At 45.8% G+C, this 17658-nt stretch overlaps 1 protein-coding gene across 1 annotated transcript; it reads left to right on the top strand.

The window, feature by feature from the left end:
- Positions 1–850: 850 nt before the first annotated feature.
- Positions 851–12772, top strand: NECAP1 (NECAP endocytosis associated 1; the record flags this gene model as incomplete). Its single annotated transcript, XM_080706495.1, has 8 exons — positions 851–945; positions 5949–6049; positions 6205–6309; positions 8212–8293; positions 9049–9157; positions 9482–9662; positions 12053–12161; positions 12724–12772. The coding sequence occupies 8 exons, from the start codon at positions 851–853 to the stop codon at positions 12770–12772; spliced, it is 831 nt and encodes a 276-aa protein (XP_080562621.1).
- Between the last annotated feature and the right edge of the window lie 4886 nt (positions 12773–17658).

Raw genomic sequence — 17658 nt, 5'->3', positions numbered from 1 at the left:
AAAATATTGACAAATAAAGAGAGAAAACAAAAGGTATAAAGTGTTATAGACACATGACTTGGGCTTCAGATGAGATCACAGGGGCAAATAAAGGAAAGAGACTCCTTCTCTTTTTACATATTCAATGAAGAGCATAGCTGTGTATATTCTCTCTCCTTTTTTTGGAACTGGGGTTTGAACCCAGGGGCATTCTACCTCCGAACTACACCCCAGCCCTATTTTTTTTATCCTTTATTTTGAAACAGGGTCTCACTGAGTAGCAGAGGGCCTCATAAAGTAGCTAAGTCTGGCCTCGAACCTGCGATCTTCCTTTCTCAGCCTTCCAATTATTGGGATTGCAAGTGGTGCACCACCACACCCGGCTCTGACCATTTAAAATGTTTGGATTTTGGAGAGTTAATTGCCACCGTGTCCCAGGGTGGACCGTATTTTTCCTGGGATCAGAGGGTGCCAGAACACTACGATTAAAAAGTGACTCTTGGAGGGAACTCCGCCAGGCTTCAAGATGGTTGCTGTCCTCTTCCTTCTCCTCTTCCTCCTTCTCGAGCATCGGGAACACCTGCCAGAAAGCAAGATGGAGCTTTCCCTAAGAACTTCGCTGAGATTGCAGTAACTTGAGTCAAGTACCTTCATCTTTGCCATTACCCAAGATGGCGGGAGGGCAGCCTCAGCGTTGCCAGGTTTCAATATGGCTCCCTAGCCCGCGGCCACGGAAGAGGTCACTCCCAGGAACGAATCTGCAGGCGAGCGGAAGTGACGCAACAGGAAGTAGAGCGGGCCGCAACACCCGCCCTCGGCCCCGCCCCCAGCCCGACGCTCCGCCCCCGGCGGCGCGGAGAGCGGAGCCAAGATGGCGGCGGAGTTGGAGTACGAGTCTGTGCTGTGTGTGAAGCCCGACGTCAGCGTCTACCGGATTCCGCCCCGAGCCTCCAACCGCGGCTACAGGTACGAGCCCCGAGGCGCTGCGGCTGCCGCGCTCCGCGGGGCCATGACAGGTCTCTCCTCGGGAGCACGCTGCCATCGCCCCCTCTGGGTGGTCACCTTGCCTGCCTACCCTCCCGGCTGTCATCATCTGTTCTCCTGTCGCGCGCCGGGCTGTCATTATTCTTGCTTCCTTCCGCCTTTTTGTGTGTATTTAATTTAATTTTATTACCATCCTGCATCATCCCGCCTCTCCTCCCTGTTCTCCCTGGGGACATCCATCACTCCCCAGCATCCACGTTCATTCCCGCCTGCTCCCCCGCAGTCACCTGCCCTTTGCTCCTGTCTGCGTCCTTCAGCTTTTAATCCTCCTCCCCTCTCTCCCTCTTCCTTTCTCACACACACACATACACACACGCGCACGCAAACACAAGTCCAATACCCCGTGCACACACGTGGGGGATGATTTGTTGCTGGCCACTGTCTGAATGTTCTCATCCCATTTTTTTTTTTTTTTTTTGTACTGTGTCAGTCTCGCTCCATGTCGTTCTGATCGTGGGCAAAGGTTATGATCGTTAATGTGACAGTCGTTGGCCACTATGCTGCTTTTCCGTATATATCTTTTTGATGATGTAGAATTTTCTGTCTTTTCTCCCTTCCTTCTTAACCTATAGCGTTTCCCTCAAGATTTAACGCAGGATTTCTTTTAGGGCCTAAATAACAACCTTGCAGTCCAATGACTGAGGATTGAGGATGGTATAGGGGTTATGTGGTTGAAAGAGAGCTCACTGGCATGCATGTAAAAAGGTATAAATATGAAGTCCAGCGTAGTGGTGTACACCTGTGATCCCAGTACTTGGGATGCTGAAACAGAAGGATCACAGGTTCGAAGCCAGCCTCAACAACTCAGTGAGGATAACATCAACCTAGCAAGACCCTGTTTTCAAATAAGAAATGAAATAGGGGTTGTAGCTCGGGTTGTAGCTCAGAGGTAGAATGCTCCTGGGTTCAATCCTTAGCACCAAAAGAAAAAAAGGAAAGAAAGAAAGAAAGAAAGAAAGGAAGAAAGAAAGAAGCATAAGCCCTGGCCACTAAATAGCTTTTTAATCTGGGGAGAAATCTCTTAATTTTTCCAAGCTTGTTTTTTCATCTGTAAAGCAGAAAAAATTCTCTTCTTATAAACCTTAGGAGGCTTATGGAGAGTAAAATCAAATCATATAACAGTTGTGGACAATGTAGAGCACATTAAAGCATTATAAATATAAGATACTGGCCTTATTCTTCTTTCTGACACGCATCATCACATGATTCGCTCCTGGTATTTATCAGGGTTGAAAATGTACCCTATTTAATTAATTAATTATTTTGCCATACTAGGGATTGAACCTAAGGGCATTCTACCGCTGAGCTGCACGCCCTGCCCAATTTTTTTATTCTTTATTTTGAAACAGGGTCTCAGTAAGTTGCAGAGAGCCTAAGTAGCTGAGGCTGGCCATGAACCCGCACCTCCTGTCTCAGCCTCCCAAGTACTGGGAATACAAGCATGTGCCACCATGCCTGGCTTTCCTATTTTTTTTTAATTTTTATTTTTTATCTTTATCTTGAAACTGTCTCACTCAGTTGCTGAGAGCCTCCGAGGCTGACTTTGAATCTGTGATCTTTCTGTCTCAGCCTGGGCACCTTACTAATTTGCTGAGGCTGGCTTCGCTGCTGCCGTTCTCCTGTGCAGCCTTCCAAGTACTAGGAATATGGGCGCTCGCCATCGCACCATCGCACCGCAGTAAATGTTACTTTACTGTCTTTTTGTCTGCATAATCTTTCTTGTTGTTTTCCAAGACTCACTTTACATTGTGAGCACAATTTGTTCTCTAGGGTGCCATTAAAGAACAAACTGGGCTTTTTAGCAAGCAGGAGGAATCTTTTCCCTTGGAATGACTAATCGGATCAAAGGGAATAAATGACTTTGCATAAGCTGTTGCTTCCCAGACTTTCATTGGTCAGACTTTGGTCCATGAGAAGGGACATTTCATTTTTATAAATGAGCATAAAATGATTTTACAGTCAGTGTAAGACTATTTTAAAAATCATCAATACCTTCTTCCCTTAGATAAGTCAATATTAAATTCTATAGTGTGAGCCGGGCATGGTGGCTCATGCTTATAATCCCAGCATTTGGGAGGCTGAGATCGGAGGATCGCAGTTCACAGCTACTTAGTGAGGCCCTCTGTAACTCAGTGAGACCCTGTTTCAAAATAAAGAATAAAAGTTAGGGCTGGTGGTGTAGCTCAGAGGTTGAATGCCCCTGGGTTCCATTCCCAGACCTGCCCCCCCCCAAAAAAAAAATTCTGTAGCGTGTTTTATTTTTATATTTTTAATTTTTTTGTGGTACTGGAGATGGAACCCACAAGCTTTCTACCTCCAGGCTATACTCTCAGACTTATATTTTATTTGAAAACAGGGTCTCACTAAGCCGCTGATAGCCTCACTGAGTATCTGAAGTAAGTTGGCTTTGAACCTGTGTAATCCATCTGTTGCAGCCTCCCAAGTACTGGGATTAAAAGCGTGCGCCACCACACCTGGCTCTAATTTTCATTTCATTTTCATTTTTTTTCAGTACTGGGAATGGAACCCAGGGGGATTCTACCTCTGAGCTACATGCCCAGCCCTATTTTTTATTCTTTATTTTGAAACAGGGTCTCAGTGAATTGCAGAGGGCCTCAATAAGTACCTGAGGCTCACTGTGAACCTGGAACCTCCTGTCTCAGCCTCCCAAATGCTGGATTATCAAGCATGTGCCACCATGCCTGGCTTGTTTTTTTTTTAAATTTTTAAAAATTATTTTATTTTATTTATTTATTTTTTGGTGGTACTGGGGTTCCTGGAAGCCCTTCTACCTCTGGGCTACACTCCCAGACCTATTTTATACTTTTTATTTGGAAACAGGGTCTCTTAAGCCAGCGAGACTGGCTCTGAACCAGCGCCATCCTCCTGTCTCCGCCTCCCAAGCGCGGGGATTACAAGCGTGCGCCACCACGCCCAGCATAATTTTTTTTATTATTCTTTATTTTGAAACAGGGTCTCACTGAGTTGCGGAGGGCCTCACTAAGTAGCTGAGGCTGGCTGCAATCTGCGATCCTCCCGTCTCAGCCTCCCAAGTGCTGGGATGACAAGCGTGCGCCACCACGCCCGGCTCACGCTAGCGAGGCTACCTCTATACTTCCTTGAGTGTCTCAGACTAGTCCCTGTCTCATTGCCCTCTCAGTCTTCCTCACCGGCCTCTACGTGGCCTTCTTCCCTTAGCATTTATAATCTTCTAAGATATTAATTATGTTATTTACTGTGTCTTTTTATTGTCCGTCTTTGGAATATAAGCCTTATAAGGAAGAGGATGTTGCATCCCCCATACATCTAGAACAGTGTCTGCAGCATCATAAGCATTAGGTGAAAGATAATATGTTTAGTGATTTGAGAAGGCAAATCATCAGAACCGTCATCCAGAACAGTTCATTTAGGCCGGGCGTGGTGGCGCACGCTTGTAATCCCCGCACTTGGGAGGCGGAGACAGGAGGATCGCGCAGGTTCGAAGCCAGCTGTGCTGGCTTAAGAGACCCTGTTTCCAAAAGTAAAATAGGTCTGGGAGTGTAGCCCAGAGATAGAAGGGCTTCCAGGAACCCCAGTACCACCAAAAACAACAACAACAACAACAACAAAAACAACAGTTCATTTAGTAGATTTATAATTTTGTTGTTAGCTGATCAAGAAAGTACTATTGGCTGGGTGTGGTGGCGCACGCTTGTCATCCCAACATTCGTTTGCGGCCAGCCTCAGCTACTTAGTGAGGCCTTCTGCAACTCAGTGAGACCCTGTTTCAAAATAAAGAATTAAAACTAGGGCTAAGGGTGCAGCTTGGAGGTAGAATGCTTCTGGGTTCCACCCCCAGTACCATATTAAAAAAAAAAAAAAAAGAAAGCACTGTTGTATAGAATATTGTCTATGGTGTGAAAATGGCATCGTTATGAGTTTTATTTGTTTTTATTTATTTATTTTGTAGTGCCGGGATGGATCCCAGGGCCTCCTACAAGCTAGGCAAGTGGTCTATCACTGAGCTACTCCCCCAGTCCTAAGAAATTTTTATTTTTGCAGAGCGTGGTGGCATATGCCTGTAATCCCAGTACTTGAGAGGCTGAGACAGATGAATCACGGGTTCAAGACCAGCCTCAGCAACTTATGAGGCCCTTTTTCAAATAAAGGGGCTGGAGAAGCTGGGTTTGGTGGCACACGCTTGTAATTCCAGTATTTGGGAAGTTGAGACAGGAGGATTGCAGTTCAAGGACAGCCTCGCTACTTAGTGAGGCCTTCTGCAACTTAGTGGGAACTTGTTTCAAAATAAAGAAGAAGAAATAGGGCTGAGGGTGAAGCTCAGAGGTAGAATGCCCCTGGGTTCCATCCCCAATAGTGGGAAAAAAAAAAATCTCAGAGTTAGAACGCTCCTGGGTTCAATCCCCGTTGTCAAAAATAAAAACTCCCAAAACTTAGTTGCTTTTGTTTATACTTTTCCATGTTCTTATTGGCACTTTTTGGACTCTTCAGATCTTCCAGTAGTAACACTGATTTTGCTTCCTTTACACTAAATGTAAGGTAAGGCATGTGTTTAAAGAGATCTAGGACCTGAGTCTGGCGGTACGTGCCTGGAACCCCAGTACTTGCGAGGCCGAGACAGGAGAATCACAGGTTTGAAGCCAGTCAGCAAGGTAGGCCCTCTGCAGCTTAGTGAGACCCTGTTTTAAAGTAAACAAATAAAATAGGGCTGGAGGTGTAGCTCGGAGGTAGAATGCCCCTGGGTTCAATCTCCAGTACGAAAAAAAAAAAAAAAAGATATCCTGGGTTATTTTGTGGATTATTTAATAGGTAGAAAGAGCAGGTATTCCAGGACAGGGGAAGAGCTGCGTGCGAGATGATTGTGGGCAGGGTTTCGTAGATCCAAGCAGTGCACCTGAGGCCTGAGGCTCCCCATTTTCCTGTCCTAGGGCATCTGACTGGAAATTAGACCAGCCCGATTGGACTGGTCGCCTCCGAATCACTTCAAAAGGGAAGATTGCCTATATCAAACTCGAAGATAAAGTTTCAGGTAAAGTGCAGGTGGCCCTCTAATATATTAAGGATATTGGCTGGATGTGCTTCTTACAAGGGCCTTCAAGTTGGGGACTGGAATGGGAATTCCTGTTTATTAGAGTTTGAATTTTCGCTTCCTTGGTTCAAAGAGTTCTTCTTCTTACCTGTCAGGGGAGCTCTTTGCTCAGGCACCAGTGGAACAGTACCCGGGCATCGCTGTGGAGACGGTGGCGGACTCCAGCCGCTACTTTGTAATCCGGATCCAGGATGGGACTGGTAAGGGCCCAGGGATTTCGAATGGAATGTGGTCGGGAAAATGGTCCGCGTGCTCCAGGGAGATCGTGTTTAAATTACAGTTCTCTTCTGTTTACTAAATTTTCCCTCTCCTTTCCCCAAAGTTTCTGTGGTAGTTGCTGAAGGAGAAGGATTGACATGTTATTTGCAATAGCTAGAGCACAAACTCAAGATGTGTTAATTTAATAGGTAGGACTTAAATAAATTGTATTGCATATCTAACAAAAGAACTAACACATTTTGTTCATTTATTGTTTATGGTAGTTTTGGGAACCTATCATGAATCATCTATTTCTAGGGCAGTATTCTCAATCATTTTTCCCCTAGTGCTGAGGATTGAATCCAGGACCTCATGGCAAGTGCTAGACATGCACTCTACTACTCAGCTACAGCCCTTGCTCTTCTTTATTTTTTATTTTTTTGTGGTACTGAGGATTGAACCCAGGGGCATTCTACCGCTGAGCTATACCCCTAGCCTTATTTTTATATTTATTTATTTATTTATTTATCTTTGTGGTACTACGGGTTGAACCCAGGGGCTTTTCTACCTCCAGGCTATACTCCCAGACCTATTTTTATACTTTATTTGGAAACAGGGTCTCACTAAGTTGCTGAGAGCCTCACTAAGCAGCTGAGGCTGGCTTCGAACCCGTGCGATCCTCCTGTCTCAGCCTCCCAAGCATGGGGATTACAGGCGTGCGCCACCACGCCCGGCTCTTGTTTTTCTTTTGAAATAGGGTATCATTAGGTTGGTAAAGAGTCTCACTACTTGTTGAGGCTGTCCTTGAACTTGGGATCATCCTTTCTTTGCCTTGCAAGTACTAGGATTACAACTATGTGCCACCATTTCTGGCTTGCCCTTTTAGAAAAAAAAAACTTATTTCAAGACAGACTGGTGTTGAACTTGTGCTTGTTCTGCCTCAGCCTCCTGGGTTGCTGGGAATACAGATTTGCGCCACTGTGCCCAGCTCCGTCATTTTTTCATAGTTTATAACAGAGACTGGCAAACAGATGGGTAGTAAATATTTTAGTTTTTTTTTTTTTTTTTTTTTCCTGGTACTGGGGATTGAACCCGAGGGCATTCTACCTCTGAGCTGCACCCCCAGCCCTATTTTATTTTTATTTTGAAATGGTCTCAGTAGGTTGACGAGACTCTTGCCACTTTCTGACACTGTCCTCAAATTTGTGATTCCCTTGTCTCAGCCTCCCAAGTACTGAAATTACAAGCATGTACCACTATCCCTGGCTATATAATTTGGGTTATTTATTTATTTATTTATTTTTATTTTTTCCTGTACTAGGGATTGAACCCAGGGGCATTCTACCTCTGAGCTACACCCCCAGCCCTATTTTTTTATTCTTTATTTTGAAACAGGGTCTCACTGAGTTGCAGAGGGCCTCACTAAGTAGCTGAGGCTGTCCGCAAAGTGTGATCCTCCTGTCTCAGCCTCCCAAATGCTGGGATTACAAGCCTGCGCCACCACACCTGGATTATTCTTTATATTTTGAAACAGTTGCCACTAAATTGCCAAAAGCCTCACTAAGTAGTTTAGGCTAGGTAGATCCTGCAATCCTCCTGTCTCAGTCTTCCAAGTATTGGGATTACAAGTATGCGCCCCCACCCCTTTATATTTTAGTCTTTGCAGGTCAAATAATCTCTGTTGCAACTAGTATACACATTGTGAAAACAGCCATGGACACTACGTAACCAAATCGAGGTGGCTGTGTTTCATTGAAACAAAAACGGGCTGTGGCGGGAATCTGCCATCTCTGGGTCTTGTGAGAAAATGGAATGTAGTTGGGATAACTGACGCACAGTCCCCCAGCAGAAGCCAAAGTTGTCCCGAGGAGCACTGCCTATTCTGAGCACTCTCTTGTTCACAGGGCGGAGCGCGTTCATTGGCATCGGCTTCTCCGATCGGGGGGATGCCTTTGACTTCAACGTCTCCTTGCAAGATCACTTCAAGTGAGTGAAGCTCGCCCTTGATTATTAGCAGGTCAAATGTCATGACAGCGATGCTTCTCCGTCGAATGGGCACTGTCTCTTTGGCTTCCTGGTTTCTTTGGTAAAACGAGTTCATTATGAATATAAGTCCCGATTCACTCCCGTTTCCTCATCTTTGTTTATTTCCTTTCTGTTTAGCTTGTGATGTTTTAGGTGCCATGTACAGTGGTTTGTGAAGATGCTTTTGTTTCTGCCTCTGGGGAACCTGTCCTTGCCTTTTAGGAGGCGGAGGGAGTGAGCAGTCACAGGAGGGCTGCGTGTGACGCGCAGTCTTCTAGCGAGCCTTGGGAGCCGGTCTTAGGAGCCTGCGCAGCTGGCATGTTCGCCCCCACTGACTTCAGCCCACCTGATTTGGGGGCAGCTGCAGCGGCTCCACCGCATCCCATCAGCTTCCTGCCGCTCTGGGTGTGGAGGGCCGCTCAGGCGGCACTGCGCGCAACCTCAAGGCCCGAGGGACCAGCGCCCACTCTGGGCGGGAGCTGGTGCTCAGGCGGGCTTCTTGGGGGCGGCGTCTCACGCACGCCAGTGCCTCGGGCTGTTGTGGGGTCACACTCGAGTTCACCTCTCTCTCGGCTCTTTTTCTTTCTAGCTCTTCATGGTCCCTCACTCTGCGTTTTGGAATTCCCATCTTATGTTAAATAAATATACCCAAATCTGTGTGTTAAACTCTGCTTTCAGGGAATCCCAAACTAAGATGACTTACTATTTTCCCAAAGGTGGGTGAAACAGGAATCTGAGATTTCTAAGGAATCTCAGGAAATGGATAATCGTCCCAAGTTGGATCTCGGCTTCAAGGAAGGACAGACCATCAAGTTGAGCATTGGGGTGAGTAATTTTTCTTTTCTTTTTTTTTTTTTTTTGTAGTACTGGGGATTGAACCTGGGGTCCTTCTACCTTCGAGTTATACCCCCAGCCCTATTTATTTTTCTTTTATTTTGAAACAGGGTCTCACTGAGTTGCAAAGGGCCTCAGTAAGTAGCTGAGGCTGTCTGAAACCGCGATCCTCCAGTTTCAACCTCCCAAATGCTGGGATTACAAGCGTACACCACCATGCCCAGCTTTAATTTTATTTTCCTTTTCTTTTACAAGCTGGTGACATTTCTCCCTTTCTCTTTCTCTCCCTCTTTTTCTTTTCTGTTTTTTTTGCAGAACATTACAACCAAGAAAGGGGGTGCCTCTAAACCCAGGACTGCAGGGTCCGGGGGCTTAAGCCTACTCCCGCCCCCACCTGGAGGCAAGGTCACCGTCCCCCCACTGTCCTCAGTGGCCATCAGCAATCACGTCACCCCACCACCCATCCCAAAGTCCGACCACGGAGGAAGTGATGCAGGTGAATCTGATACTTCTAACTCTGGAAAATTATACCTTATATTTTAATTGGGTAACAGCAGCTGTTTGCCAAGAAGAGCACTGATGTTCTTGCTAGAAATGGCTCTTGGTGATTCTGGTAAGGGATCAGAGTTTTTCTGGTGAATTGTGTTGTGCTATTTAGTAGGCTCTTTGGCAGAAAATATGTGGTTATTCAAATGCGTATTTCCTCCATTGCTCCTTGGGTAGATACTTGTAGGCCTGAGAATTGATGGACCAAGACTGAGGCTTTGCTACTTTCTGTTCAATGGACTTGGTAAACTTAAGTTCTTGAATCTCAGGTTACTAATCTGTAAAATGGAGATGTAAAATCCCAGGATAAAAAAGAGATTAAATGATAGGGTATTGCCTGGCATAGTTCTTGGAACACAGCAGCCATTCAGTGAATTATTAGTTGTTTTTTTTTTTTTGGTGATACTGGGGGTGGAACCCAGGGGCTTTTCTACCTCCAGGCTATACCTCCAGACCTGTTTTATTTTATTTGGAAACAGGGTCTCACTAAGTTGCTGAGAGCCTCACTAAGTAGCTGAGGCTGGCTTTGAACCTGTGCAATCCTCCTGTCTCAGCCTCCCAAGCGCGGGGATTACAAGCGTGCGCCACCATGCCCGGCTGGAATTATTAGTTCTTGATTCTTTCCCTTTTTTTTTCACAAAGGCAATTGGGAGAAAAGGAAAAGATATTGGTGTCTATATATACTTGTGGTGCACTTATCTGGTGGGGAAAAAGAACAGATAACAGACAGAATTATATCTTCTCATTTGAGAAAAGAGATTATTCCCACACACACAATAAAAGAAAGAAAAATGAGATCATTAGAACTCAAAAGATATAATATATATATATATAAATATATATATATATAATTATTATTATTTTTTTTTTCTGGTCCCAGGGATGGAACCCAGGGACATTGTACCTCCGAGTGACACCCCCAGCCGTATTTTTTATTCTTTATTTTGAAACGGTCTCACTGAGTTACAGAGGGCCTCCATAAGTAGCTGAGGCTGACTGTGAACCGCGATCTTCCCGTCTCTGACTCCCAAATGCTGGGATTACAAGTGTGCGCCACCACGCCCGGCTGTTGTTTGTTTTTGTTTTTTGCAGTACTGGGGATTGAACCCAGGGGCATTCTACCTCTCACCTACACCCCCAGCCTTATTTTTTATTCTTTATTTGAAACAAGGTCTCACTGAGTTGCAGAGGGCCTCACTACGTAGTAGCTGAGGCTGTCCACAAACTACAGTCCTCCTGTCTCAGCCTCCCAAATGCTGGGATTACAAGCGTGCGCCACCACGCCTGGCTTTTTTTTCTTTCTTAATTCTTTATTTTGAAACAGGGTCTCACTAAGTTGCAAAGAGCCTCACTAAGTAGCTGAAGCTGGTTGCGAACCTGTGATCCTCCTGTGTCAGCCTCCCAAGTACTGGGATTACAAGCGTGTGCTACCACACCCAGTTTGAGATTTATTTTTTAAATGAAGCTATTTATTTTGAGATAATTTCAGATTCAAATGCAGTTGTGAGAAATAATATAGAGAAGTCCTGTGTGCCATTTATCCAGCTTCCCTCAGTGGTAACATTTTGCTATACTGTTGTTGAATATCACAGTCAGGTAGGGCATGGTGGTTACACCATCATCCCAGTACTTGGGAGGCAGAGACAGGAAGATCGCAGGTTCAAGGACAGCCTCAGGAAGAAGGTAGACTCAGTAACCTAGTGAGACCTTGTTTCAAAATAAAAATAAAATAGGGCTGTGGATATACCTCCGAGGTAGACTGCCCCTGGGTTCAGTCCCCAGTACCACACACACGAGAATGTCACAGCCAGGAAATGAGCATTGAAGCGCTCTTCCCATCTCCCTCAGGTGCACGGGTCTTCGTGTTGTCACGTGTGTGTGCTGAAGGTCTTCTAGTGTTTGGAGGCCCCGTCAGAGTCAGGCTGCAACCCAGTTCCATCCCTCCAGGCTGCTTTGCGCCATCTTGTTTGACACTCATTTCCCTCACCCCTAACTCTTGGTAGCCACGAGTCTGTTGTCTCACGGTGTTTATAACTTATCACTTCAGGAACCTTCTATACATTGGGTCACACAGGGAGCGCCCAGTCGGGACTGGCTTTTTTCACTGGGTCTAATTCTCTCGAGAGTCATCCAAGCTGTGCATAGCAATAGTCCCTTGTCGTTGCTGGGTCATGCTCTGTGATCGGATGTGCCGTTGTGTGTTGCCCATGGAAGGACGTCCAAGCTGGTTCCCGAGTTGGCTCTGACACTTGTGTGTGGGTTTTTGTGTGAACGTAGGCTTTCATTTCCAAGGCTTTTACCGTTTGCCCTTTTCTCTTTTCTTCTCTCCTCTTTGTCCAGACATCCTTTTAGATTTGGATTCTCCTGCTCCCGTCACGACACCCACCCCAGCGCCAGCTCCAGTGTCTGCAAGCAGTGACTTGTGGGGAGACTTCAGCACCGCGTCCAGGTAGTGGACGCGGGAAGCCTGCACCGGCTCTCAGCGGGCCGTAGTGGATTCGCCAGTCCGGTCACTTGGGTCTGGGAAAGCCAGGGATTTGCAGCGTATTCTGTAGAAGTTCTAGGGAAGGAGACGTAGGAAGGTTGGGGATGCTAGGACAAGAAGGCTCCAGGTGAGGTCTGACTGGGAAGTTTCAAGCTTGGTAAGTAGAATGAATATGAAGTATGGTTTCAGAAACTCTGAATGGCCGGGCGTGGTGGCGCACGCTTGTAATCCCCGTGCTTGGGAGGCTGAGACAGGAGGGTCGCACAGGTTCGAAGCCAGCCTCAGCTACTTAGTGAGGCTCTCAGCAACTTAGTGAGACCCTGTTTCCAAATAAAATATAAAATAGGTCTGGGAGTGTAGCCCGGAGGTAGAGAGCCTCTGGGTTCCACCCCCAGTAAACCCCCCCCCCCCAACACACAGAGACAGAAATTCTGGATAACAATTTCTTGAAAACTATTAAGTAGAGAATGGACTAGTAATCCTAATGTTCTATCTCTGGCTCTCTCTCTGTTCTCCTGTCTTGCAGCTCTGTTCCAAACCAGGCACCACAGCCGTCCAACTGGGTCCAGTTTTGAAAAATGTTGGCAGAACACTAAGAACAGACCTGAAGAATAAAAATAAGTCGGAGGGCACCCATCTACGAGGGAGGTCAGGAGCCCCTTCCCTCCCGGAACCAAAATTAACGGACAATCTTTTCTTAGCTTCGCCGCCGCATTCAGGCTGGTTGATGTCCCTTCCCTGTCACTCGCTGTACCGCCAGGAGAGTATGCGCCGTTTCCTGCTCGTTCCAAGGCAGGAGACTCGTGGATCTTGTACTTGGGCTGACTATGCAGGGTCCAAAGGACCAGCGTCATTCTGAGGGAGAATGACCTCTACCATCTGTGTACATTTACTCTATCTTTAAAGTTCTTACACTCATTTCAGAATCATCTCATGACCCTTGTGTGCCTCTTGGTGAAACCCTATCTAGCAGTTTCAGGGGAGACAAAAGCTTTGTGACTCTTTTCTCCACTGCCCAAGACTCTAAAAACAGACAGGCTGACCTCAGTATTTACACATTCAGAATTTTCCTAGGGGCAGGTCTGGAGAAGCGTGTGCGCCCCGGGTCTCTTGCTCCTTCAAGCTTATCGTATTCAGTGAACACCTAGCGCTAGGCACAGTTCCGTCACCCTCTGTGTTTACATGTCTGCCTGTGATAAGAGGGTCGTGTTGGCGGCACGTCCACTACTATTCCCTGTCCGTTGACTAATGCAACATCTTTGACCACTGGTGTTTCTGGGATGCAGGTGGCTCAAGGCGCTGTGCTCTCCGAGTTATATGGTTTCTTGCAGCCACGTCTAGTTGCCGCGTTTGAAGCACAGCATTCATGTCTGTTCACCCCTTTATTTGAGCTGCAGTTGAAGAGTTACGAGATTTGAACCTGGTCTATGGAGCAGGGCTGAAAGCACTTAACTCTCATTTGGTACCCACGTCACCTTGCTGCCTGGGTATCCTGCCCTCTCCACAAACATTCCTCTTTCAAACCGTGTAGCTCTTCAGAGAAGGCTGCTGTCACATGTAATATCGTTTATGAAGGGAGCTGTCTGTAGTCACAGCTTTGCTGTGCCGGGCTTTGCCGCAGGCTCTGGTGCCCAGCCGCTGGGTTTCCACGAAAGCAAGGTGCCGCCCGCCATTTCCCTTCCCCTCCGCCCCACCATTCCTTACAGCGCTGTGGGGACGCTTCGCCTCCTGGGTGAATGGGCACTACCTATTTTTGTTTGCTAGTGGGCAGTTTTGGGGGTCGAACGGGAGGATATAGCTCCTTCCCGTAGCCCATTTGTCTGTGCCCATTTTGGCCCATACGCGGTCTTGACACACATTCTCCTGGGTGGCGTTCTCACCTTTTCTAACTTTGGGTCCACACGTTTCATTGCCCCCCTTCCAGGCAGCTCTTTTCTTGCAGAGACATGGCGGGACATTTTACAATTCCAGTAGCAAACACTAAGCGGAGAGTCTGTAGATCACTAGTGACTAACCACGGGAATCTATTTTCTCAATCTTCTTCCACGTTGTGTTCTTTGTATTCTCAAGATGATAATATATTATGTATATGAATTGCTGAAAAACTGAAGATGAAGTTTAAGATATATGTATATAAAGCGTATGCTGTATTGGTGCAATAATGGTCATTAAAAATATGGAAAAAGGAGTGTTTCTTTTATCTTTTTGTTTTTCTATTTAAATTAAGCCGGGCAGCTGGGCATGGTGGTGCACGCTTATAATCCCCGTGCTTGGGAGGCGGAGACAGGAGGATCTTTGCAGGTTCGAAGCCAGCCTCATTGGCTTAGGAGACTCTGTTTCCAAATAAAAAATATAAAAATAGGTCTGGGAGTATAACCCTGAGGTAGAAGGGTTTCCAGGAACCTCAGTACCACCAAAAACAAAACAAAACAAAAACCCAGGCATAGTGGCACACGCTTGTACCGTGCTTGGGAAGCTGAGACAGGAGGATCGCACAGGTTCGAAGCCAGCCTCAGCTACTTAGTGAGGCTCTCAGCAACTTAGTGACACCCTGTTTCCAAATAAAGTATAAAGCTGGGTGTAGTGGCACACACTTGTAATCCCAGAGAATTGTGGTTCAAGGACAGCCTCAGCTACTTAGTGAGGCCCTTTGCAACTCAGTGAGACCCTGTTTCAAAATAAAGAATAAAAAATTGGGTAGGGAGTGTAGCTCAGAGGTCAAATGCCTCTGGGTTCCATCCCAGACCTGCCAAAATAAAATAAAATAGGTCTGGAAGTATATCCCAGAAGTAGAAAAGCCCCTGGGTTCCACCCTTACTAACACACACACACACACACACACACACACACACACACACACACACACACAGAATAAAGCCCCCAAAATCATTCTACCCTCAACTCTCAATTTTCCCTTTTGCTCACAATTTGCTTCACAAACTAGAGTGCTTGTCATTTTTCTAGCCCAAGTGTTGAGTGCTCCTTAAAATGCCCTCCTAGAATACCTGCCCCCCACCCCTGGGAATCCTTGCCATTGCGAGCCCAGCGCTCATCCGGCCGCACAGGTGTCTGTCCTCCCAGCCCAAGCGGTGACGCCTCATTGTGTCCCGAGTGCTATTGAAATGGCTTGTGACCATATGACTCAAACTCAGGCGGTCCCCAACAGCCGCATATTCTTCTGAGAAAGAGAAAAAAAGAGGAAAAGTTTGGTTGACTTGCGGATCTTAAGCCTGGGGATATATAGGCTTATGGTTTTCACAGCAATTTTATGGCCTGGAGTTTATTTCAAAAAGTTTCTAGGGTTGTTGTTTTAAGTCCCTTTTGGAATAGATGAGATAATAGGTATTTCATATATATATTTTAAAAAAAGTCTAGTATGTTATATTGCCTGCATCTCGTCTTTACTGTCATCTCATCTTTACTCGATCTACTGACCCATTATTGATTTTTTGTTTAGTAGATTTTATTTTATTTTTTATATTTTAGTATATTTTATTTATTTTTAGTATATTTTATTTATTTTAGTATATTTTAATTTTTAGTATATTTTATTTTAATTTAGTATATTTTATTTTATTTTTAGTATATTTTATTTTATTTTTAGTATATTTATTTAGTATATTTTATTTATACTCTTTAGTATATTTTATTTTATTTTATTTTTTAAAAAAATTTTCTGTGTTCTGCCCCTTGTACCTATAGTATGGAAAAAAAAGGGGCTTGGTACACTGGGTGTGGATCTGGCTGCGTTTTGTTGAAAGACCACTAGAGGGCAGGCTTCTGATGGAGACGACGGAAAGAGATAGAAAGAAAGAAAGAAGAAAGAAAGAGGAAGGAAGGAAGGAAAGAAAGAAAAGAAAAAAGTGAAGACTGTAGCCTGTCGAGGGTCATTTTTTTCCTATGGAGTCTGAGCTTGTACCTGTTCCAGAGTTTGCTGAGAATGTAGAAAAATAGCGACAGAATGGGCCTGCAGAAACTGAGGTGCTGAATGATATTTTATCCAGACTTTTATACTTGTATAAATTTCTGTTATTTTATTCTATTTCTTTGGTACTGGGGATTGAACTCAAGGGCATTCTACCGTTGAGCTACACCCCCAGCCCAATTTCTTTCTTTCTTTTCTTTTTTGGGTGGTACTGGGGTTCCTGGAAACCCTTCTACCTCCGGGCTACACTCCCAGACACCTATTTTTTATATTTTTATTTGGAAACAGGGTCTCTTAAGCCAGTACGGCTGGCTTCGAACCTGCGCGATCCTCCTGTCTCCGCCTCCCAAGCGCGGGGATGACAAGCGTGCACCACCACGCCCGCCTTTATTCGTTATTTTTGAAACAGATTCTCACCAAGTTGTGGAGGAACTCACTAAGTAGCAGAGGCTGGCTGTGAACCTGGATCCTCCTGTTTCGGCCTCCCAAGTACTGGGATGACAAGTGTGTGCCATCGTGCCCAGCCCCCTCAGCTCTTTTTATTTTTTATTTTGAAACAGGCTTGCTGAGAGTCTTGCTAAATTGCTGAAGCTTGTTTTGAACCTGCAATCTTTCTGTCTTAGCCTCCTAAATACTGGAATTACAGGCTGGTGCCACCGTGCCTCAATGGTTCATTTTTAAATTTTGAAGCAAGGTCTCACTCAGTTGCTGAGGTGGCTTTGAACCAGAGATCCTCTTGTCTCAGTCCCCAAAGTATACAGGTGCACACCATCATACCTGGCTCGTATAAACCTGTGAATGGAAAATATACAGCCACACATGGTGGTGCATTCTTGTAATCCCAGTACTTGGGAGGCTGAGATGGGAGGATCACAGGTTCAAGGCCAGATTCAACAAATTAGTGAGATCCTGTTCCAAAATAAAAAATAAAATAGGGGCGAGGGTATAGATAGCTCAGAGGTAGAAGGCTCTCTGGGTTCACCCCCCCCAGCCCCTCCCCCAGTACTCATTAATAACACCCCTCTGTTTCAGGTCCACCCTGAAGTAGTAGGTGGTAGTACGGCTGGCTATACCCTACAGACAAGGAAACCCAGGCATAGAAAGGGTACCCTGCACGTTGCGGCCCACCTGTCCCTGAAGTGTCTCTGTGTTAGCATCAAAGAGAGTGATGGAGGAAGTGGCCCAATGCTGCGCATTCATCACAGAAAGGAAATAAGCCGGGTGTGGTGGCACATGCTTGTAATCCCAGCCTTTGGGAGGCTGAGTCACACACTTGAGACACACATGCTTTCCCACTTTTTTATTTTGAAACAAAGTCTCACTGAGTCGCAGAGGGCCTCACTAAGCCAAAGCTGGCTGGGAACTATGAACCCAGATCTTCCTGTCTCAGCCTCCTGAAAGCTGAAGCTGTCCACAAACCACGATCCTCCTGTCTCAGCCTCCCAAGTACTGAGATTACAAGCGTGCACCACCACGCCCGCAGGACATCTTGTTTTTTTTTTTTTTTTTTTTTTTGGTGGTACTGGGGGTGGAACC

Source organism: Muscardinus avellanarius (genome assembly GCF_963383645.1).
Source record: "Muscardinus avellanarius genome assembly, chromosome: 11".
NCBI classification, from domain to species: Eukaryota; Metazoa; Chordata; class Mammalia; order Rodentia; family Gliridae; genus Muscardinus; species Muscardinus avellanarius.
The sequence above is the reverse complement of the archived record's forward strand: the minus strand, read 5'-3'. Positions and strand labels throughout refer to the sequence as shown.